Genomic DNA, 24,573 nt, shown 5'->3' on the forward strand with positions numbered 1-24,573 from the left:
TCTAACCATGCTTAGGTAATCAGAACGACGCGTTAAAGAGGCTTGAGACGCGACATACTTATCAAGCGACAGTTTTCACGCACACATGTAATATAACCTAACCATGCATAGGTAATCGGAACGACACAAAGAGACTTGAGACGCGACATACTAATCTAGCGTCACTTTTCCCGGACACTACCTAACCATGTAATCGGAACGACGCGTTAAAGAGACTTGAGACGCGACACACTAATCTAGCGTCACTTTTCACGCAGACTTTGCGTAATATAACCTAACAATGTTTGGGTAATCGGAACAACGCGTTAAAGAGACTTCAGACGCGACATACTAATCTAGCGTCATTTTTCACGCACACTTTGCGTAATATATTCTAACCATGCTTAGGTATTCGGAACACGCGTCAAAGAAACTTAAGACGTGACATACTAATCTAACGTCACTTGTCACGCACACTTTGCGTTATATAGCCTAACCATGCTTAGGTAATCCGAACGACACATTAAAATGACTTGAGACACGACATACTAATCTAGCCTCAATTTTCACGCACACTCTGCGTAATCTAACCTAACCATGCCTAGATAATCATAACGACGCGTTAGAGACACTTGTGACGCGACATAAGCATGGTAACCGAAACTACACGTCAAAGAGAATTGAAAAACGCCATGCTAATCTAGTGTCACTTTTTACGCACTCTTTGCGTAATATAACCTAACCATGCTTAGGTAATCAGAACGACGCGTTAAAGAGACTTGAGATGCGACATACTAATCTAGCGTAACTTTTCCTGCACACTTTGCGTAATGTGACCTAACCATGCTTAGGTAATCGAAACAACGTGTTAAAGAGACTTGAGACGCGCCATACTAATCTAGCGTCACTTTTCACGTAAACATTGCGTAATATTAACCTAACCATGTATAGGTAATCGGAACGACGCGTTACTTATCTAGCGTCACTTTTCACGCACAATTTTCGTATAAGAACCTAACCATGCTTAGGTAATCGGAACGACGCGTTAAAGTGACTTTAGACGGGACATACTAATCAATTGTCACTTTTCACGCATAATTTGCGTAATACAACCTACAAATGCTTTGGTAATTTGAACGACATGTTGAGAGACTTGTAACGTGACATAAGCATGCTAATCGAAACGACGCGTTAAAGAGACTTGAGACGTGTCATACTAATCTAGCGTTATTTTTTACGCACACTTAACGTAATATAACCTCACCATGCTTAGGTAATCGTAACAATGCGTTAAAGAGACTTGTGATGTGACATACTAATCTAGTGACTCTTTTAACGCGCAGTAACATAACCACGCTTAGGTAATCGGAACGACGCGTTAAATAGACTTGAGACACGAAATACTAATTGATTGTCACTTTTCACGCACATTTTGCATAATATAACCTAACCATGCTTAGGTAATCGGAACGACGCGTTAAAGATACTTGAGACGCGAAATACCGATTTATTGTCAGTTTTCACGGACACTTAGAGTATTATAACCAAACCATGCTTTGGTAATCAGGACGCGTTAGAGACACTTGTGACGCGACATAAGCACAGTAATCGAAACGACATATTAAAGTGACTTGAAACGCGCCATACTAATCTAGCGTCACTTTTTACGCACGCTTTGCGTAATACAACCTAACCATGATTAGGTAATCGGAAAGACGCTTTAAAGAGAGTTGAGACGCGGCATACTAATCTAGCCGTCACTTTTCACGCACACTTTGCGAAAAATAAACTCCCCATGTTTAGGTAATCGGAACGACATGTTAAAGAGACTTGCGACACGACATACTAATCTATTGTCACTTTTCACGCACACTATGTGTAATATAACCTAACCATGCTATGGAAATCGGAACATTGTATTAAAGAGACTTGTAACGTGACATATGCATGGAATCGAAACAAAGCATTGAATAGACTTGAGACGTGCCACACTAATCTAGCTTCACTTTTTACATACACTAAGTAATATAACTTAAGCAAGCTAAGGCAATCGTAACAACACGTTAAACTAACTATGCGATACTTTTAACGCGCACTTGGCGTAATATAACATAACGATGATTTGGTACTCAGAACGACGTGTAATAGAGTCTTTCAGACATGACATACTAATCTATTGTCACTTTTCACACACACTTTGCGTAATATAACTTAACCCTTCTTAGGTAATCGGAACGACACATTAAAGAGAGTTGAGACGCGACATACTAATCAAGCGTCACTTTTCACGCACATTTTGCATAATATATCCTAACTATGCATAGGTAATCACAATACGCATTAAAGAGACTTGTGACACGACATAAGCATGGTAATCTAAACGACGCGTTAAAGAGACTTGAGACGCGCCATAAGCATGGCAATCAAAACGACGCGTTAAAGAGACTTGAGGCACGCCATACTAATCTAGCGTCACATTTTTTGCAGACTTTGCGTAGTATAACCTAACCATGCTTAAGTAATCGGAATGACACATGAAAGAGACTTGAGACGCGACATATTAATCTAGCGTCACTTTTCACGCACATTTTGTGTAATATAACCTGACCATACTTAGGTAATCGGAACGACGCGTTAGAGAGATTTGAGACGCGACATAAGCATGGTAATCAAAACGACGCGTTAAAGAGATTTGAGACGCGACATACTAATTTAGCTTCACTTTTCACGCACACTTTGCGTAATATAGCCTAATGATGTTTATGTGACCCGTTAGAGAGACTTGTGACGCGACATATTAATCTAGTGTCACTTTTCACGCACACTTTGCGTAATATAGCTCAGCCATGCTTAGGTAATCAGAACGACGCGTTAGAGAGACTTGTGACGCGGCATAAGCATGGTAATAAAAACGACGCGCTAAAGTGCACGCCATACTAATCTACCGTCACTTTTTACGCAGACTTTGCGTAATATAACCTAACCATGCTTAGGTAATTAGAATGACACATTAAAGAGACTTGAGACGCGATATACTAATTTAGAGTCAATTTTCACGCACACTTTGCGTAATATAGCCTAATGATGCTTAGGTAATCAGAACGACGAGTTAGAGAGACCTGTGACGCGACATACTAATCTAGCGTCACATTTCACGCACACTTTGCGTAATATAACCAAACCATGCTTAGGTCATCGGAACACGCGTTAAAGAGACTTGTGACACGACATAAGGATAGTAATCGAACGACGCGTTAAAGAGACTTAAAACGAGCCATACTAATCTAGCGTAACCATGCATAGGTAATCGGAAACGAGTTAAGGAGACTTGAGACGTGACATACTAATCTATTGTCACTTTTCATGCACACTTTACGTAGTATAAACTAACCATGCTTAGGTAATCGGAACGACACGTTAAAGAGACTTCAGACGCGACATACTAATCTATCGTCACTTTGAACCATGCTTAGGTAACCAGAACACGTGTTAAAGAGATTTGAGATGTGACATACTAATCGAGCGTCTCTTTTCACGCACACTTTGCGTAATATAACCTAACCATGCTTAGACAATCGAATGACGCGTTAAAGAGACTTACGACGCGACTTACTAATCCAGCGTAACTTTTCACACACTTTCCGTAAAATAACCTAACCATGCTTAGGTAATCGGAGCGACGCGTTCTTGACTTATGACGTGACATACTAGTCTAGCGTCACTTTTCAGGCGCACTTTCGTAATATAACCTAACCAATATTAGGTAATCGGAACAATACATTAAAGAGACTTGAGACGCACCATACTAATCAAACGTCACTTTTAGAGTACACTTTGCGTAATACAACCTAACCATGCTTAGGTAACGGAACAACGCGTTAAAGAGACTTGAGATGCGACATACTAATGTAGCGTCCCTTTTTATGCACACATTGCTTAATATAACCTAACCATGATTAGGTAATCGGAATGACACGTTAAAAAAGACTTGAGACGCGCCATACTATTTTAGCGTCACTTTTTGCGTATTTTTTGCGTAATATAACCTTACCATGCTTATGTAATCGGAACGACGTGTTAAAGAGACTTGAGACACGACATCTTAATTCACTCACTCTTTGAGTAATACTGCCTAACCATGCTTAGGTAATCGAAATGATGCGTTAAAAAGACTTGATACGCGACATACTAATCTATTTTCACTTTTACCGCACACTTTGCGTAATATAACCTAACCATGTTTTGGTAATCGGAACGACGCGTTAGATAGACTTGTGACGCGAAATAAGCATGGTAATCGTTACGACGCGTTAAAGAGACTTGAGACGCAACTTACTAATTTATTGTCACTTTTCACGCACACTTTGCGTAAGATAACCTAACCATGCTTCGATAGTAAGAACAACGCATTAAAGAGACTTGAGACGCGTCATACTAATCTAGCGTCTCTTTTCACGCACTTTTTGCGTAATATAAACTAACCATCCTTAGGTAATCGGAACGACGCGTTAGAGAGATTTGCGACGGGATATACTAATCTAGCGTCACTTTTCATGCACACGTTGCGTAATATAACCTAACCATGCGTAGGTAGTCGAAACGACGCGTTAGAGAGACTTGTGACACGACATAGGCATGGTAATCCAAAACGATACGTTACAAAGATTTGAGACGCGTAATACTAATCTAGCGTCATTTTTTTGCACACTTTGCATAATATAACCTAACCATGCCTAGAAATCGGAATGACGCATTAGAGAGACTTGAGATGCGACGTACTAATCTAGCGCCACTTTTCACGCACACTTTGTGTAATATAACCTAACCATACTTATGTAATCGGAACGACGTATTAATGAGACTTGTGATGCCTGATAAGCATGGTAATCGAAATGACGCGTAAAAGAGACTTGAGATGCGACATACTAATCTAGCGTCACTTTTCATGCCCACTTTTCGTAATATAACTCAACCATGCTAGTGAACCGGAACAACGCGTTAAAGAGAATTGAGACGCAACATACTAATCTAGCGTCACTTTTCACGCACACTTTCCGTAATATAATCTAACCATGCTTATGTAATCGGAACGATGCGTTAAATAAATTCGAGACACGACATACTAATTTATTGTTTCTTTTCACGCACACTTTGTGTAATATAACCTAACCATGCATAGGAAATCAGAACGACGCGTTAGAGAGACTAGTGTCGACATAAGCATGGTAATCGAAACGACGCGTTAAAGAGACTTGAGACACGACATACTAATCTAGCGTCACTTTTTACGCACACCTCGCATATAACCTAGCCATGCTTAGGTAATCATAACGACGCGTTAAAGAGACTTGAGACGCGACATACTAATCTAGCGTCACTTTTCAAGCACACTGTGTGTAATATAATATAACCATGCTTAGGTAATCGGAACGATAAGTTAAAGAGCCTTGAGACGCGACATACTAATCTAGCTTCACTTTGCATGCACACCTTGCGTAATATAACCTAACCATGCTTTGGTAATCAGAACGACGTGTAAAAGAGACTTGAAAAGCGACATGCTAATCTAGCGTCACTTTTGACGCACACCTTGCGTAATATAACATAACTATGCTTAGGTAATCCAAACGACGCGTTAAAGAGACTTAACACGAGACATACTAATCTTGCGTCACTAAAAAACGCACACTTTGTGTAATATAACCAAACCATTCTTACGTAATCGAAACGACGTGTTCAAGAGACTTGAGATGCGACATACTAATCTAGGTAGTCGGAAAGACGCGTTAAATAGATTTGAGACGCAACATACTAATATATTGTCATTTTTCACACACACGTTGCGTAATATAACCTAACCATGCATAGGTAATCGGAACAATGCGTTAGAGAGACTTGTGACGCGACATAGGCATGGTAATCGAAACGACGCGTTACTGACACTTGAGATCCGTATTACTAATCTAGCGTAACTTATTTCGCACACTTTGGGTAATATAGTTTCTTAGAAATCGGAACGACGCATTTGAGGGATTTGCGACGCGACGTACAAAGATAGCGTCCCTTTGCGTAATATAAACTAACCATCCTTAGGTAATCGGAACGACGCGTTAGAGAGATTTGCGACGGGATATACTAATCTAGCGTCACTTTTCATGCACACGTTGGGTAATATAACCTAACCATGCGTAGGTAATCGAAACGACGCGTTAGAGAGACTTGTGACGCGAAATACGCATGGTAATCCAAAACGATATGTTACAAAGATTTGAGACGCGTAATACTAATCTAGCGTCATTTTTTTGCACACTTTGCATAATATAACCTAACCATGCCTAGAAATCGGAATGACGCATTAGAGAGACTTGAGATGCGACGTACTAATCTAGCGCCACTTTTCACGCACACTTTGTGTAATATAACCTAACCATACTTATGTAATCGGAACGACGTATTAATGAGACTTGTGATGCCTGATAAGCATGGTAATCGAAATGACGCGTAAAAGAGACTTGAGACGCGACATACTAATCTAGCGTCACTTTTCATGCACACTTTTCGTAATATAACTCAACCATGCTAGTTAATCGGAACAACGCGTTAAAGAGAATTGAGACGCGACATACTAATCTAGAGTCACTTTTGCCGCACACTTTCCGTAATATAATCTAACCATGCTTATGTAATCGGAACGATGCGTTTAATAAATTCGAGACACGACATACTAATTTATTGTTTCTTTTCACGCACACTTTGTGTAATATAACCTAACCATGCTTAGGAAATCAGAACGACGCGTTAGAGAGACTAGTGTCGACATAAGCATGGTAATCGAAACGACGCGTTAAAGAGACTTGAGACACGACATACTAATCTAGCGTCACTTTTTACGCACACCTCGCATATAACCTAGCCATGCTTAGGTAATCATAACGACGCGTTAAAGAGACTTGAGACGCGACATACTAATCTAGCGTCACTTTTCAAGCACACTTTGCGTAATATAATATAACCATGCTTAGGTAATCGGAACGATAAGTTAAAGAGCCTTGAGACGCGACATACTAATCTAGCTTCACTTTGCATGCACACCTTGCGTAATATAACCTAACCATGCTTTGGTAATCAGAACGACGTGTAAAAGAGACTTGAAAAGCGACATGCTAATCTAGCGTCACTTTTCACGCACACCTTGCGTAATATAACATAACTATGCTTAGGTAATCCAAACGACGCGTTAAAGAGACTTAACACGAGACATACTAATCTTGCGTCACTAAAAAACGCACACTTTGCGTAATATAACCAAACCATTCTTACGTAATCGAAACGACGTGTTCAAGAGACTTGAGATGCGACATACTAATCTAGGTAGTCGGAAAGACGCGTTAAATAGATTTGAGACGCAACATACTAATATATTGTCATTTTTCACGCACACGTTGCGTAATATAACCTAACCATGCATAGGTAATCGGAACAATGCGTTAGAGAGACTTGTGACGCGACATAGGCATGGTAATCGAAACGACGCGTTACTGATACTTGAGATCCGTATTACTAATCTAGCGTAACTTATTTCGCACACTTTGGGTAATATGGTTTCTTAGAAATCCGAACGACGCATTTGAGGGATTTGAGACGCGACGTACTAAGATAGCGTCCCTTTTCACGCACACTTTGTGTAATATAACCAAACGATTCTTAGGAAATAGGAGCGACGTGTTAGAGAGACTTGAGACGCGACATACTAATCTTGCGTCAGTTTGCATGAAACTTTGCGTCGTATAGCCTAACCATACTTAGGTAATTTGAACGACGCGTTAAAGTGACTTGACGCGAGATAAGCATGGTAATCGAACGACGCGTTAAAGAGACTTGAAACGCGTTATACTAATCTAGTGTCACTATTCATGCACACTTTTCGTAATATAACCTAACCATAATTAGTTAATAGGAACTTGTTAAAGAGAACTGAGATACGACATACTAAGATAGCGTCACTTTTCACGCTCACTTTTCGTAATATAACCTAACCATGGTTAGGTAATTGCAACGACGCGTTAAATATACTTGAGACACGACTTACTAATTTATTGTTACTTTTCACGCACACTTTGTGTAATATATAACCTAACCATGCTTAGGTAATCGGAACGACGCGTTAGAGAGACTTGTGATGTGACATAAGCATGGTAATCGAAACGACGAATTTAAGATACTTAAGACACGACTTACTAATCTAGCGTTACTTTTCAAGCACACGTTGCATAATACAATCTAACCATGCTTGGGTACTCAGAACGACGCGTTAAAGAGCCTTGAGATGCGACATACTAATCTAGCGTCACTTTCACGCACACCTTGCGTAATATAACCTAACCATGCTTAGGTAGTCAGAACGACGCGTTAAAGATACTTGAGACGCGACATACTGATAATCTAGCTTTACTTTTGACGCACACTTTGGTGTAATAAAACCTAATCATGCTTAGGTAATCGGAACGACGCGTTAACGAGCCTTGAGACGCGACATGCTAATCTAGCGTCACTTTCACGCACACCTTGCGTATTATAAGCTAACCAAGCTTAGGTAATCCGAACGACGCGTTAAAGAGACTTGAGACGCGATATTCTAATTTACTGTCACTTTTCACGCACACTTTGCGTAATATAACCTAACCATTATTAGGTAATCAAAACGACGTGTTAAAGAGACTTGAGATGCGACATACTAGTTTACCTGTTGGGTTTTATATGTTCATAACGCAGCGGAATTTCAAAAATTTATCTAAAAACCCAAACCAAGATCCATGTAATTCGAATTAACAAAATAATTACTTACTTGTATGTCGAATTCAACAGCAATGTAGGAAGGAAGGAGGTGGTTCACTTTGGTGATACCTGGCCTCGGATCAGAAACGCCTCCAAAAGAACGCGTCCTCTACGAGTATCCACACGAACAGAACTTAGCCAAAACTAGTGCTTGTGTGCTAGCACTATTGCTTCACAAGCAATTTCGAATTTTAGTTATTTAGTGAATAATGAATTTCGTAATTCTCAAACCAATTGCTTAATGAGTATTTATAGTGATAAATAACACTAGGGTTTGAGACAAATTCAAATTTCAATCTCATTGCAATTCTACAAGTTTATGTTTATCAAAAACTCCTTTTTGATAATTATCCATATATATTAATTACTATATTTATTATCTTCCAAAAATAATAAATTAAGGAAAACACTTATCCTTAAATTTCGAATTAATATATATATTCATTAATACATATATATATTATGAATTATATATATATATATATATATATATATATAATTAATCATTTAATCACATTGGGCTTGTACAACCCATAACTGTTTTGGGCCTGTTCTTAGTGTGCGACTCTGTAGGTTCATATAACGTTGGCAGTAGGCTCGAAATCCCTATTTCAGCCCAAAAGTCATAAGTGGCCTCTAGCAAGACATTATGACTACCCAAGTTATATGAATATCGATAATCCGATTTAACCATTTACAATAATATTTTAATCCCTTTGTCTCTCGATATCCAGATTGAATATAAGGCATAGTTATGTCATCCTTATAACATTCAATCATTAGTTTCTTGACTCTAAGTAGACTGAAAATGATAACTTCTAATCAATTAGCATGGCCATGCATTTTCTTCAGTCTATCTTCTTCAAGGGGCCCATAGATATCTTACTCAAATAAATGAGGGACGAATTCCTTCTCAGTCACTCATATTTCTCACATAGTTACTTTCATATCCAATGACAATCTATTCCATTATCCTGTTAAAGATAATGTAAGACTGTATCAAAATATGAAATAGCTATGTAGAAATCCATGATGATTTCAAGGTCAAAGGATTATACTATTAGAACTGTAATGAGAATTACTTATGACAGTGATCTATGTAGTATTCTCACAGTGGGTCATCCAGTGCCTTATTTCTCAAATAGCACCTATGATTTGACTTAATATCTCATATACATGATTAGTAAAACATAATCATCAGTCAACATCATACTAGTCTCAATGTTCTATTAAGACTAGGGATAGATGGTATATAATTCTTTTATTAAACCTAAGGGTTCTACTATCAAGTCACATACTCGATGATCTTAGAAAGAATTAACCATTCAAGTATTTTAATCATTAATATAAAATGATAAAAACTGCCAATCAATAAATAATAAAATGATAAAGTCAAAACATGGTCAAACATGATTGACCTAGTGCATATCACTAACATTAGCGTCATTTTTCACACACTCTTTGCGTAATATAACCTCACCATGATTAGGTAAACAGGACGACTCATTAAAGAGAGTTTAGATGCGACATACTAATCTATTGTTACTTTTCACGCACACTTTGCGTAATATAACGTAACCATGCTTAGCTATTCGAAACGACGCGTTAGAGAGACTTGTGACGCGATTTAAGCATGGTAATCGAAACGACGCGTTCAAGACACTTGAAAACGCGACATACTAATCTAGCGTCACGTTTAACGCACACTAGGCCTAATCTACATTAAATCTAATTCCCATGGACCTAGTATGACTCTCATGCTTAGGCTGTGGAAGAGCCTTAGTTAGCGGATCAACAACATTATCATTTGTCGAAACTCTGCATATCTTCACCTCCTCTCTCAATGATTTCTCGAATGAGATGATAACGTCTAAGTATGTGTTTGGATCGCTGATGTGATCTGGGCTCCTTTGCTTGTGCTATGGCCCTATTGTTATCACATAACAAGTTCACTGGATCGGATATACTAGGAACAACTCCTAATCCAGTTATGAACTTTTTGATCCAAACAGCCTCCTTAGTTGCGTCTGAAGCAGCTATATACTCAGCTTCTGTTGTAGAATCAGCAACGGTGTCCTGCTTCGAGCTCTTCCATCTAAAAGCAACTCCATTCAAACAAAACACATATCCTGACTGTGATTTATAATCATCAATGTCAGTTTGGAAGCTAGCGTCTGTGTAACCCTTTATAATCATCAATGACTTTCTCCTGGATTTGACTGGTATCTGCTCGTTGTACTCAAAGCATACGAGACATCAGGTCGAGTGCACAACATTGCATACATGATAGATCTAATAGCAGAAGCATATGGAATCTTACTCATGCGGTCTCGCTCATCCTGTGTCTTAGGACACTGAGTCTTGCTGAGACTGATGCCATGTGACATTGGCAAGAATCCTCTCTTGGAGTCTTGCATACTAAACCTGTTTAATACCTTATCAACATAAGTGCTTTGACTTAGGCCAATGAGTCTTCTAGATCTATCTCTATAGATCTTGATGCCTAATATATAAGCAGCATCGCCCAAGTCTTTCATTGAAAAACACTTCCCTAACCATGATTTAACATTTTGCAGTATGGGAATGTCGTTTCCAATGAGTAGTATGTCATCAACATAAAGCACTAAGAAAACAATCGCGCTCCCACTAACTTTCTTGTATACACAAGGTTCATCTTCATTCTTGATGAATCCAAACTCTTTGATTGCTTCATCAAAACGAAGATTCCAACTCCGAGAAGCTTGCTTTAATCCATAAATGGATTTTTGAAGCTTGCAAACCTTTCCAGAATTCTCTGGACTGGCAAAACCCTCAGGTTGTGTCATGTACACATCCTCAAGTAAGTTTCCATTAAAAAACGCTGTTTTGACATCCATTTGCCATATCTCATAGTCATAATATGCAGCTATGGCAAGGAGAATTCGAATGGATTTGAGCATAGCAACTGGTGAAAAGGTTTCATCATAGTCTATACCATGTATTTGTCTGAAACCTTTTGCAACTAGTCTTGCTTTATAGGTATGCACATTGCCATCCATGTCAGTCTTCATTTTGAAGACCCATTTGCACCCAATGGTTTTTACACCATCCGTTGGGTCAATCAAGGTCCAAACTTGATTATCATACATGGATTGCATTTCAGATCTCATGGCTTCGAGCCATTTTTCAGAGTCAGGACTATTTATGGCCTCTTGATAGGATGTGGGTTCTTCTTGATCCACAATCATCACATCATTGTTCTCAGTAATGAGAAATCCATATCTCATAGGATTATGACGTGTCCTATCAGACCTCCTTTGGCCTTGTGGTACTTGTACTGGTTCAGCAATTGCTTGTTGATTCTTTTGAGGTTCCATACTTGGTACAATGCTATTTTGTGGTTCTTGAATTTCTTCAAGTTGTACTGTACTCCCACTGGTTCCTTTGGAAATAAATTCTATTTCCAAAAAGATACCATTTCGAGCAACAAACACTTTGTTCTCATAAGCATTGTAGAAGTAATATCCTTTAGTTTCTTTAGGATATCCTACAAAAAGGCATTTGTCAGATTTGGGTGCTAATTTATCTGAAATTAGTCGCTTCACATAAGCTTGACATCCCCAAATCTTAAGAAAAGACAAACTAGGAGTTTTTCCAGTCCATATCTCATATGGTGTCTTTTCAACTGCCTTTGATGGAACTCTATTCAAAATGAATGCAGCGGTTTCTAAAGCATAACCCCAAAATGAGATTGGAAGATCAGTTTGACTCATCATTGATCGAACCATATCCAATAGAGTTCGATTTCTCCGTTCAGACACACCATTCCATTGTGGTGTTCCAGGTGGAGTCAATTGAGAAACGATCCCACAATCTCTTAGATGATCTACAAATTCTTGGCTTAAATATTCACCACCTCGATCAGATCTTAGTGTTTTAATATTTTTACCAAGTTGATTTTGTACTTCATTCTTAAATATTTTGAACTTTTCAAAAGATTCAGATTTATATTTCATCAGATAAACATAACCATATCTACTGAGATCATCAGTAAAAGTAATGAAGTACTGAAATCCACCTCTAGCATTTGTACTTAATGGACCACATACATCTGTATGTATAAGGCCCAATAAGTTTTTAGCTCTTTCACCTTGTCCAATAAAAGGTGTTTTTGTCATTTTGCCCATTAGACAAGATTCACATGTTTCAAATGATTCATAATCAAATGAATTCAAAAGTCCATCTCTTTGAAGTTTTGATATGCGTTTCTCATTTATATGGCCTAAACGACAATGCCAGAGATAAGTAGAGTTTAAATCATTTGACTTAAACTTCTTAGCATTGATGTTATAGATTGATTTTTCATTAGTGTCTTCAACATTTAAAATATAAAGACCACTACTGCGTGGAGCATATCCATAAAGAATGTTATTATGCGAAATACTACATTTATTATTCCTAATAATAAATTCAAAACCATCCTTGTCCAAACAAGAAACAAAAATAATATTCCTACACATGGTAGGTACATAATAACAATTGTTCAAAGATAAAATAAGTCCACTAGGCAAAGATAACTCATAAGTCCCTACAGCTAAAGCAGCAACTCTTGCTCCATTGCCAACTCGTAGGTCCACTTCGCCTTTTGTCAAACTTCTACTCCTTTTGAGACCCTGGACATTAGTACAAATGTGAGATCCAGATCCAGTATCTAATACCCATGAATCAGAAGTAGAAAGATTAATTTCTATAACATGAATACCTGAAGTGGTAGTCTCACTACCCTTGTTCTTCTTCAGATCATCCAGATATTTCTTGCAATTCCTTTTCCAATGTCCAGGTTCCTTGCAGAAAAAGCAAGTTCCTTCCTTTGGCGGTTTTGCTTTGGGTTCATCCTTGGTCTTGGGCTTGGACTTGGGTTTAGACTTCTTGAAAGCCTTTCCCTTGCCCTTACCAGACCTTTTCATACCCTTTCCCTTGTTGACCATAAGAACATCCTTAATCTCATTCTTGATGTTCTTTTCAGCAGTTTGAAGCATCCCATGCAACTCTGTGGTGGTCTTCTCCATATTATTCATATTGAAGTTCATGATGAAACCATCATAAGCCTCAAGCAAAGATTGGAGAATAATGTCTGTAGCCAACTCTTGGGCAATTGGGAGACCGAGCCTGTCCAAATGTTCAAGATGACCCTTCATCTTCAAAACATGAGGACTAACTGAGCCGCTAATAGTCAACTTGCAAGAAAGCAAATCCTTGATGGTATTGAACCTTTCAATTCTTGCTCTCTCTTGGAACATTTCCATGAGATCAGTAATCATGGTGTTCGCATCCAATTCCATCATTTGCTTTTGGAGTTCATTCTCCATGCATCCAAGCATAATGCAAGTGACATCAGTAGAGTCATTGAGATGCTTCGTATAAGCATCCCTTTGAGCTCTAGTAGCAGCAGGAGCTGGTTCCTCAGGGAGGGGTTGATCAAGGATATATTCCTTTCTTTCTTGCCTAAGAACAATTCTTAGTTTTCTGCACCAGTCCAGAAAGTTAGTGCCATTGAGCTTATCCTTCTCAAGGATTGATCGCACTGATGAAGTAGGTGTAGTGTTTGTAGCCATCTCTACTGATAGGAGTAGAATTACTCCTATTTCTGAGGGTTTTTAGTATTGATTTGCATGTTTTTTTATGTCACATTTGATCTCGTTTTGGTATTTATTTGTGTTGTCTAAGTGTTGTAGGCAATTTGGAGAAATGAGATGTTTTTCGGGCAAATGTGAACAACATTGGACATGGGCGACAAACCGAGTATTGTTGGAGCAAATTAATTAAAGTTTAAGGTCGAAAGTTAAGTCTCACGACGTGAGACCTATGTCTCACGATGTGAGACATTTGGTGGAGATGTCTTCAAAATGGCCGAAGTTCCTCACGATCTTGTCACGATGAAGCTCACGACGTGAGCCTTGGTATTTCAGGTCTCACGACGCGAGACGTATGTCTCACGACGTGAGACCCATGGAAAAATTATGACGAAGGATTCCCACGATGTGCTCACGCCAAGCATCACGTCGCTACACCATTGATCAGAGTCTCACGACGTAAAAGGATGGGTCTCGCGTCGCGAGACCCCCGAGTTCGGCCAGAAAAGTTATATTTTTACAAGTTTGCCACTGCGAGGAATCGATGCACTTCTGAAGTCTGAGGGGCATATTTGACATTTAAGAGAGCTACAAATCAGAATTTAACCCTAATTACACATGGGTATAAATAGTTAACAATGACATCTTGTAAAGGGTTCGCTTAATTCGCTACATTAGACATTAGTTTTACATTAGTTTAGTTTAGCTTTCGATTACCGTTCATCGTTTTAGCTTGTATTCTGGATTTTCTTCATCATTGTTTTGGGATTATTGTCGATTAAGGTACGATAACTATTAAGAGATTAATTATTATTGTTTCTTATTCAGCCATGAATTCTTATTACATTATTGTTGAACTTTCTTTGAATATGTGTAGCTAAACCTTTCATTAGGGATTATTAATGGGATTTATGTCTGTTTAAACGAATTAGATTTGTGGGTTATTGTTATTACTATGTTTTAACTATTGTTCTTAACGCTTGAATTTATTTGGCCAATTTAATCATTTTCATGTGTTTTGGTTTTAGCTCGAGAGAGTAAAACTGGAATAGACCAACATAATTAAGAACGTAGGAGTTAATTGCGCGAGAGTGAATTGACGAGCACGTGTTCTTAGGGTTTACTTCATAAACATTAATTGATTAGTAATTTAGGTTAATCATTGTGCGAGAGTGAGTAATTAGCCTGTTACTAGTTTGTTATATGTTTTTGCCTGCAATTGCTCGAGAGAGAATTTTAGGTGCTTACGATTAGCCTGAACCTTAGTAGAACAACTAAATCCATATTCCAATCTGATTAAACAGCATAATGAAAGTTAATAATCCCTGTTCTTCCCATCATTGTTAAAACCTTATTTTCATTATAGCTTTAGTTAATTTTATCCATAATTGTTATTTCACTTTATTTAGTTTTTATAACTCAACCAAAATATCTTTTCAACTATCCAAATCGAGTATCCTAACTGGTTGTCTTTAGAAGCTTTCTCTGTGGGTACGATATCCGGACTTCACAGTCTGTATTACAAGTTGGCATACGTACGCTTGCGTATTTTTACCAACAAGTTTTTGGCGCCGTTTCCGGGGAAAGCATATCTTTAACATCAAAGCTAGGATAACTGGTTGTTTTAGTTTTTATTTTTCTTGTTTTACCCGTGGTATTTTGTTGTTTGTGTTGTTTCAGGTACCCTTCTCATAGTGTATGCATAATACACGACGAAAACGACTACCGCTAGAACCTTTTCAACAAGATCTCACTACCTTTGAGCGAAGTGTCCGAAAATCAGCTCAAAGGAATCAGATTATGGCAGACGAAGACGGTATCCCACCTGGTTTCAATCCTGTGGTGGATAACAGAGTTCCCCCACAAAATCAGCAGAATCCGCAGGATGTGCAGGGAGAGAATAATGGAGGACAGAGAGTACGAACATTGATGGAGTTCTTTCAGCCAACTGTGGGCAACACTACTCATGGTTATTTTGCACATCCTGTACTAGCGAACCACTATGAGATCAAGACAAGTGTCATTCAACTGATAGAAGCGCGCTGTCAATTTTATGGGCTACCCAGTGAAGATCCGAATCAACACATCGCCGATTTTTTGGAGGTGTGTAGTACATTCAAGCTCAGCAACATGACAAACGATGAAGTTTGGCTGCGCTTATTCCCATTTTCTCTGAGGGATAAAGTGAAGCAGTGGATCCATGCATTGCCTAGAGCGGGGATTAACAATTGGTCAGATTTGGCAAAAGCTTTCATGAGCAAGTACTTCTCCATGGCAAAGACTGCAAAGCTGACTAGGGATATTATGCTCTATCAGCAAAACGATGGAGAATCGATACATGAAGCGTGGGAGCGATACAAGGAGATGCAGAGGAAAGTTCCTCATCATCACATCACTAGAGAGAATCTGATCCAAAATTTCTACAATGGGTCAACTGAGTTGGGGAGAAGCGCTATTGATGTAGCTGCAGGAGGGTCACTAATGAGGAAGACGACCGATGAACCATTTTCTCTATTAGATGAGATGGCCATAAATGGATGTACTTGGCCGAACGAGAGGGCGAAAGTACCTGCGCAGAGAGGGGTAATGGCAGTCAGTGTTGATCCAGCTGTGGAGAGTCTGAAAGCGAAGAATGCCTCACTGCAAGCTCAGGTTGATATTCTTATGAGGCAAGCTGCAGGGATGACTATGGGAAATGTTGCTGCAGTTCAGAGTAGCTGTGAAGTATGTGGAGATCCTACCCACGTGGAAAATGGCTGCTATGTGATGAGACAGGCGTTTAATGAGCAGGTCAATTTTGTGGGAGGACGGCGACAGGGCAATGATCCGTATGCTGCTACTTACAATCCTGGATGGAGGAATCACCCGAATTTCTCATGGAAGGATACTGGGGGTAATGCCAACAATCAGGCGGGTCCGAATTTTCAAGGAGGACAAGGGCCACAACAGAATCAGGGCAACTTCCAACATCAGAACAATAGACCTCAGCATCCACCTGGCTTTCAGCAGAGAGAGCAAGGAGAGTCTCTTCATAGTAAGGTGGACAAGATGATGGAGTTAATGTTGAAGAAGGAAGCAGAGACGCAGCAAACATTAAGGAATCATGCTGCCACAATTCACAATCTTGAGTTGCAGAATCAGCAGACGGCCCAAGCACTTCAGACTCGAAATCAAGGGGGTTTACCATCCACTACTGAGGCAAATCCGAGAGAGCAAGTCAAGGAAATAACACTGAAAAGTTCAAAAGTGTTGCCTGAACCGCATGCAGAGAAGGCTGGAGTAGAGGCAGAGAAGGAGCAGTGTGAGGGTGGTGCTACTGAGTCACAAATTTCAAAATCATATACTCCACCTCCACCATATGTTCCTAAGGTTCCGTTTCCGCACAGACTGAAGAAGCCACAAGACACTTGGAAGTTTCACAAGTTCTTGGAAACTTTCAAGAAGCTGCAGATCAATATCAGCCTACCGGATGCACTTAGAGAGATGCCGCATTATGCAAAATTCTTGAAAGACATTCTGATGAACAAGCGGAGCTGGGACGAGAGTACGACTCCATTTACAGAGAATTGCAGCTCAATCAGTTTGAGCAAGCTGCCTACAAAGCTCGAAGACCCAGGGAGTTTTTCTGTTCCCTGTACTATTGGTGATTTACGAACTGCTAATTGTTTATGTGATTTGGGTGCCAGCATAAATTTGATGCCTCTTTCTTTGTTTAGACAGCTTCTTGGTGATCAACAGGTGAAGACCACTCCTATGATGTTGCAGCTTGCTGACCACTCTGTCAAGAAGCCGTATGGAATTGTCGAGGATGTTTTAGTTAAGGTCGACAAATTCATCTTTCCTGTGGATTTTGTCGTTCTTGACTATGAGATCGATAAAGAGTGCCCGCTAATTCTTTGACGGCCATTCATGAACACCAGTAGGGCTCTCATTGATGTGAATGCAGGCAAGTTGACTCTGAGATTAGAGGACGAAAGTGTAGAGTTTGAGATGACAAAGAGGGTGCGAAGCCTGAGTAGTGAGGAAAAATGCATGAGAATTTACTGCATGGAGGAAAGCGAGCGTGAGAGCATGAAGGATGTGTTGTACTTAGACTGTCCTACGACATGGCAAGAAGTCAACTCATCAAGTAAAGAAGAAACATTGCACAAGCCTTTGTGTGATATGCCTGCACGGTCAATAAAGAAGAAAGCATCTCTGAAACCTTCACTCTCCGCCAAACCGCGAAGGGGTAAACCTAAACAATGGGCAGGGTGGAAGTTGAAATTTGGCTCTACGGCAAGTAGCAAAGATCCAGTGCAACCCGGAAGCACCGATGTAAGTGAGCTTGTCATTCTGAATACTTCTCAAGTGCGTTCATGCGCAGGTAAGCTGGTATTGCAGTGGAGTGGACCATTCAAACTCCGACGGAACATTTGTCCTGAAGTGGTGGAATTGGAAAGCGCAACCGGCGAGATCTTCAAGGTTCTTGAACAATGGTGCAAACCATGTTCGAAAACTTTTATTGCTCAAGGACATGAGCGAGTTGCTCTTTTTGATCCGCCATGATTTGTCTGCCATACAGTCAAGCTAATGACCATAAACAAGCGCGCTTGGGAGGCAATCCCAATGGTATCTTTCCTTTCACCCTTTACATTTTTATGTGTCAGTTTTTTTTTATTTCATTGCATTGGGGACAATGCATGAACTAGTGTGAGGGTGGGGAAAACATTATGCTTTTATGTTTTTAGCTTTCTCTACGTTTATTTATATTTGTTTGGTATGTAGGATGATATGTAGCGAACTCCTTTATAGATGTTTTTGTATGTCTTTTGCTTAGCATGATCATGCCTTACTTGTTTGGGTTGTCCTCTATATCATGCATATGCCGTGTTTCTTGCCAATGTCAGAATTTTGAAATTTTAGTGTTTTCGTCCCCCCTATTTAATGAGTTGGTTAATTATTGTCTTTGTGTGTAAACAACATTGTGAGAATGACAGTTAAATAACTTTTGCCTAGTTAGTCCCAGCATGAATTAATAGGACTGAGGTGAAATTTTACACTTTGAAAAACATGTTCTTTCTTTTGAATATTGTGAAATTGGGCATGAAAATCTTGACACGAGCACTTGTGTAAATTCTGAAATTTTGAGCAATTAAACATGTTTGTATTTTAAATCACCTTGTATTTACCCAGTTTTGTGAGATATTTGAGCCTTATCGAGCATACTTTTTATGTCTTATTTTATTGTGGTGTGAGTCGATACATGTTGATTTTCTAGAACTTGCCTTGCGTCCACAGTAAAATTGCATTGTAGGTTGAATAATTTGAAAGTGATAAATGGCATTTAGGATAACCCATTCTTTAGACCACTTTAAATAGCCTACCCAATTTCCCTTAGTTCAACCAATTTGAGCCTTAGCCGTATTTTTGTTGTTTCATACACATTTCACACACTTTACCTTTTCTTATTCTCCTCTTTTCTACCTTATTTTGACTTGACAGATTGATGGATATGCAGAAAACTAGTGTGAGGATGTTTGACATCCTCAGCTCATGATATTAGATTGATTATCTCTTATTTGATATGATTAGTGTTGCCTTTTGAAGTTCAAAAAAAAAGAGCGAAAAACAAAAGAGAGCTTGAAAAAGAAAGCAAAGAAAAAGAAATAAAAAGAGAAAAGCCGAGCTTAAAATATATAAATCTGAAAATAAGAACTCAAGGCATGAAAAGAAAAAAAAATTAAAAAAAAGAGACTAATATATGGTTTCTAGTTTGTGTTTGTTGATTTGTCAAGTCATTTTTCATCATGTTATTTACCTTTTTCCACACCCTAACCTAGACCTCATTACAACCCTTAAAAGTCCATTTTGATTCTTATTGTTTGACTTAACTTAGTAGTGGAATTATGGACTGTAGGCAAGCCTATGGCAAGATTACATGTATTGATGTGAGAGTTTAATTTTTATACCTTTTACACTTGTGTGCGAGAGACTACCTTGTGAGGAGTTACTTGGTGATTTCATTATACATGCTTGTGATTTTGCTCATTTGCTCGAGTTTCATATGTTGTTTTTTAATTGATTGGATTGCCTTTATGATCAATGTGATTTCGAAATCATGTTTTAATAAGTGTAACTGTGTAGTCTCGGTGTTATTGATTCATGATCTGGCATTAGGCATTGTTATTTGATGTTATTCTTTCATTGTTGTTTACTTCAAAGGTTTAGATTTGATCGGTTCATTATTTAGGGGGGGTGAAAGTGCTTTAATTTCTATTATCTGACTTGGTAGTGTGAGATTGGCATTGGACATTATTCTTTATTTGCTTGAGGACAAGCAAAAGGTTAGTGTGAGGATGTTTGATAGGAGTAGAATTACTCCTATTTCTGAGGGTTTTTAGTATTGATTTGCATGTTTTTTATGTCACATTTGATCTCGTTTTGGTATTTATTTGTGTTGTCTAAGTGTTGTAGGTAATTTGGAGAAATGAGATGTTTTTCGGGCAAATGTGAACAACATTGGACATGGGCGACAAACCGAGTATTGTTGGAGCAAATTAATTAAAGTTTAAGGTCGAAAGTTAAGTCTCACGACGTGAGACCTATGTCTCACGACGTGAGACATTTAGTGGAGATGTGTTCAAAATCGCCGAAGTTCCTCACGATCTTGTCACGATGAAGCTCACGACGTGAGCCTTGGTATTTCAGGTCTCACGACGCGAGACGTATGTCTCACGACGTGAGACCCATGGAAAAAATATGACGAAGGATTCCCACGATGTGCTCACGCCAAGCATCACGTCGCTACACCATTGATCAGAGTCTCACGACGTGAAAGGATGGGTCTCGCGTCGCGAGACCCCCGAGTTCGGCCAGAAAAGTTATATTTTTACAAGTTTGCCACTGCGAGGAATCGATGCACTGCTGAAGTCTGAGGGGCATATTTGACATTTAAGAGAGCTACAAATCAGAATTTAACCCTAATTACACATGGGTATAAATAGTTAACAATGACATCTTGTAAAGGGTTCGCTTAATTCGCTACATTAGACATTAGTTTTACATTAGTTTAGTTTAGCTTTCGATTACCGTTCATCGTTTTAGCTTGTATTCTGGATTTTCTTCATCATTGTTTTGGGATTATTGTCGATTAAGGTACGATAACTATTAAGAGATTAATTATTATTGTTTCTTATTCAGCCATGAATTCTTATTACATTATTGTTGAACTTTCTTTGAATATGTGTAGCTAAACCTTTCATTAGGGATTATTAATGGGATTTATGTCTGTTTAAACGAATTGGATTTGTGGGTTATTGTTATTACTATGTTTTAACTATTGTTCTTAACGCTTGAATTTATTTGGCCAATTTATTCATTGTCATGTATTTTGGTTTTAGCTCGAGAGAGTAAAACTGGAATAGACCAACATAATTAAGAACGTAGGAGACGAGCACGTGTTCTTAGGGTTTACTTCATAAACATTAATTGATTAGTAATTTAGGTTAATCATTGTGCGAGAGTGAGTAATTAGCCTGTTACTAGTTTGTTATATGTTTTTGCCTGCAATTGCTTGAGAGAGAATTTTAGGTGCTTACGATTAGCCTGAACCTTAGTAGAACAACTAAATCCATATTCCAATCTGATTAAACAGCATAATGAAAGTTAATAATCCCTGTTCTTCCCATCATTGTTAAAACCTTATTTTCATTATAGCTTTAGTTAGTTTTATCCATAATTGTTATTTCACTTTATTTAGTTTTTATAACTCAACCAAAATATCTTTTCAACTATCCAAATCGAGTATCCTAACTGGTTGTCTTTAGAAGCTTTCTCTGTGGGTACGATATCCGGACTTCACAGTCTGTATTACAAGTTGGCATACGTACGCTTACGTATTTTTACCAACATCTACAACAATAAATATACAAGTAGCATTTAATAAAAGGCACAATAAAATTCCCACAACATATATCCATAATTCATATAAAAACCCTTAATGTTAATTTCAACAATTGAAAAATAATAGTGGGACAAGATCCATATTTCACCCTACTTCAAGTAAGCTTTGGCTTATCACTTTAAGTGTGGTTTATTTAGGTAGGTAACACTTTACCAATTACATCTCATGCAATTCTTGAACATAGAATATTAACATCACATGTAGTCTTGATATTCTATCTTATACCTTAGGTTCAAAACTATTTTGATAACCTAGTTAAGTCTAACCAAATCAAACATATGGATATCACTTTTATCCAACTTATCTTACGTAGATGACTTTATACATCATGCTTTGGCATAGCCTATACATAGCAATCTAAGTCTTGATAAGTGTTATTACAATGGGAGGTATATTGAAGACTTAATATTAAATAAGGGTTTGTTATTTATCCTATTTAGTTATCCTATCTTATCACATGTAAAATAATCATGCAAAGCATATAACCAAAACCCTAATTACTGCATCTTAAAAACTGTTCAGAAACAATTTATTTAACACTTAAATAACAACAGTTTCATTAATTCGGCTCATAGCAGAATTAAATACAGTTTTATAAATTATGTTCATAACATAATTAAACACAGTTTTCTCAATAGAATTAAAACAGTTTCACAAACAATTTACTAATCTTATTTAAAACTGAATTACTAATAGAATCAAAACAGTTTCACAAACAGTTTACTAATCCTATTCAAAACAGAATTACTAATAGAATTAAAACAGTTTCACAAACAGTTTACTAATCCTATTCAAAACAGAATTACTAATAGAATTAAAACCAGTTTCACAAACAGTTTACTAATCTTATTCAAAAACAGTTTTCCTAATAGAATTAAAACAGTTTCATAAACAGTTTACTAATCCTTATTCAAAAACAGTTTTATTATTCTGTTTCCCCTTTTCTTATCAATTCGTATGAACATTAATACTACGAAACCTTTAATCAAATTAAAACGTAATATTAATTTAGAACAGTATATTCAAAGTTTTAATCACATTAAACGATTAATCAAATTAATTCTTCATACTATTTTTCATACAATTAATCACATAAACGTTTTATTTATAATTACAACGAATTATAATTCCTTCAAAAACAATTTCGAAAAACAACCCCTTTTTCAAAACAGAACATACAATAAGCATATATCACATATATACTCAGAATCTAATTAATCAAATTACAAGCAGCTTCGATACCACTGTTGGGTTTTATAGGTTCATAAGGCAGCGGAATTTCAAAAATTTATCTAAAAACCCAAACCAAGATCCATGTAATTCGAATTAACAGAATAATTACTTACTTGTATGTCGAATTCAACAGCAATGTAGGAAGGAAGGAGGTGGTTCACTTTGGTGATACCTGGCCTCGGATCAGAAACGCCTCCAAAAGAACGCGTCCTCTACGAGTATCCACAAGAACAGACCTTAGCCAAAACTAGTGCTTGTGTGCTAGCACTATTGCTTCACAAGCAATTTCGAATTTTAGTGATTTAGTGAATAATGAATTTTGTAATTCTCAAACCAATTGCTTAATGAGTATTTATAGTGATAAATAATTTGAGACAAATTCGAATTTCAATCTCATTGCAATTCTACAAGTTTATGTTTATCAAAAACTCCTTTTTGATAATTATCCATATATATTAATTACTATATTTATTATCTTCCAAAAATAATAAATTAAGGAAAACACTTATCCTTAAATTTCGAATTAATATATATTTTTATTAATATATATATATATATATATATATATATATATATATATATATATATATATATATATATATATATTATGAATTATATATATATATATATAATTAATCACTTAATCACATTGGGCTTGTACAACCCATAACTGTTTTGGGCCTGTTCTTAGTGTGCGACCCTGTAGGTTCATATAACGTTGGCAGTAGGCTCGAAATCCCTATTTCAGCCCGCAAGTCATAAGTGGCCTCTAGCAAGACATTATGACTACCCAAGTTATATGAATATCGATAATCCGATTTAACCATTTACAATAATATTTTAATCCCTTTGTCTCTCGATATCCAGATTGAATATAAGGCATAGTTATGTCATCCTTATAACATTCAATCATTAGTTTCTTGACTCTAAGTAGACTGAAAATGATAACTTCTTATCAATTAGCATGGC

The 24,573-nt window shown here is 37.6% G+C and overlaps 1 protein-coding gene and 1 non-coding gene across 2 annotated transcripts; one reads left to right on the forward strand and one right to left on the reverse strand.

Annotated features, from left to right (window-relative positions):
• The first annotated feature begins 16,124 nt into the window (after positions 1-16,124).
• On the forward strand, positions 16,125-18,326 carry LOC126661753 (uncharacterized). The gene has a single exon (XM_050355619.1). It carries the CDS (start codon positions 16,125-16,127, stop codon positions 18,324-18,326), a length of 2,202 nt encoding a protein of 733 aa, XP_050211576.1.
• On the reverse strand, positions 16,713-16,819 carry LOC126662442 (small nucleolar RNA R71). The gene has a single exon (XR_007635814.1). It is a non-coding gene; the product is annotated as a small nucleolar RNA R71 (small nucleolar RNA).
• Positions 18,327-24,573: the final 6,247 nt, after the last annotated feature.

The sequence above is a fragment of the Mercurialis annua genome, linkage group LG8, assembly GCF_937616625.2.
Source record: "Mercurialis annua linkage group LG8, ddMerAnnu1.2, whole genome shotgun sequence".
Taxonomy (NCBI): Eukaryota; Viridiplantae; Streptophyta; class Magnoliopsida; order Malpighiales; family Euphorbiaceae; genus Mercurialis; species Mercurialis annua.

Excerpts from the sequence above, each read along its gene's own strand:
- LOC126661753 (XM_050355619.1), top strand. The coding sequence starts at position 16,125 with ATGCATAATACACGACGAAAACGACTACCGCTAGAACCTTTTCAACAA.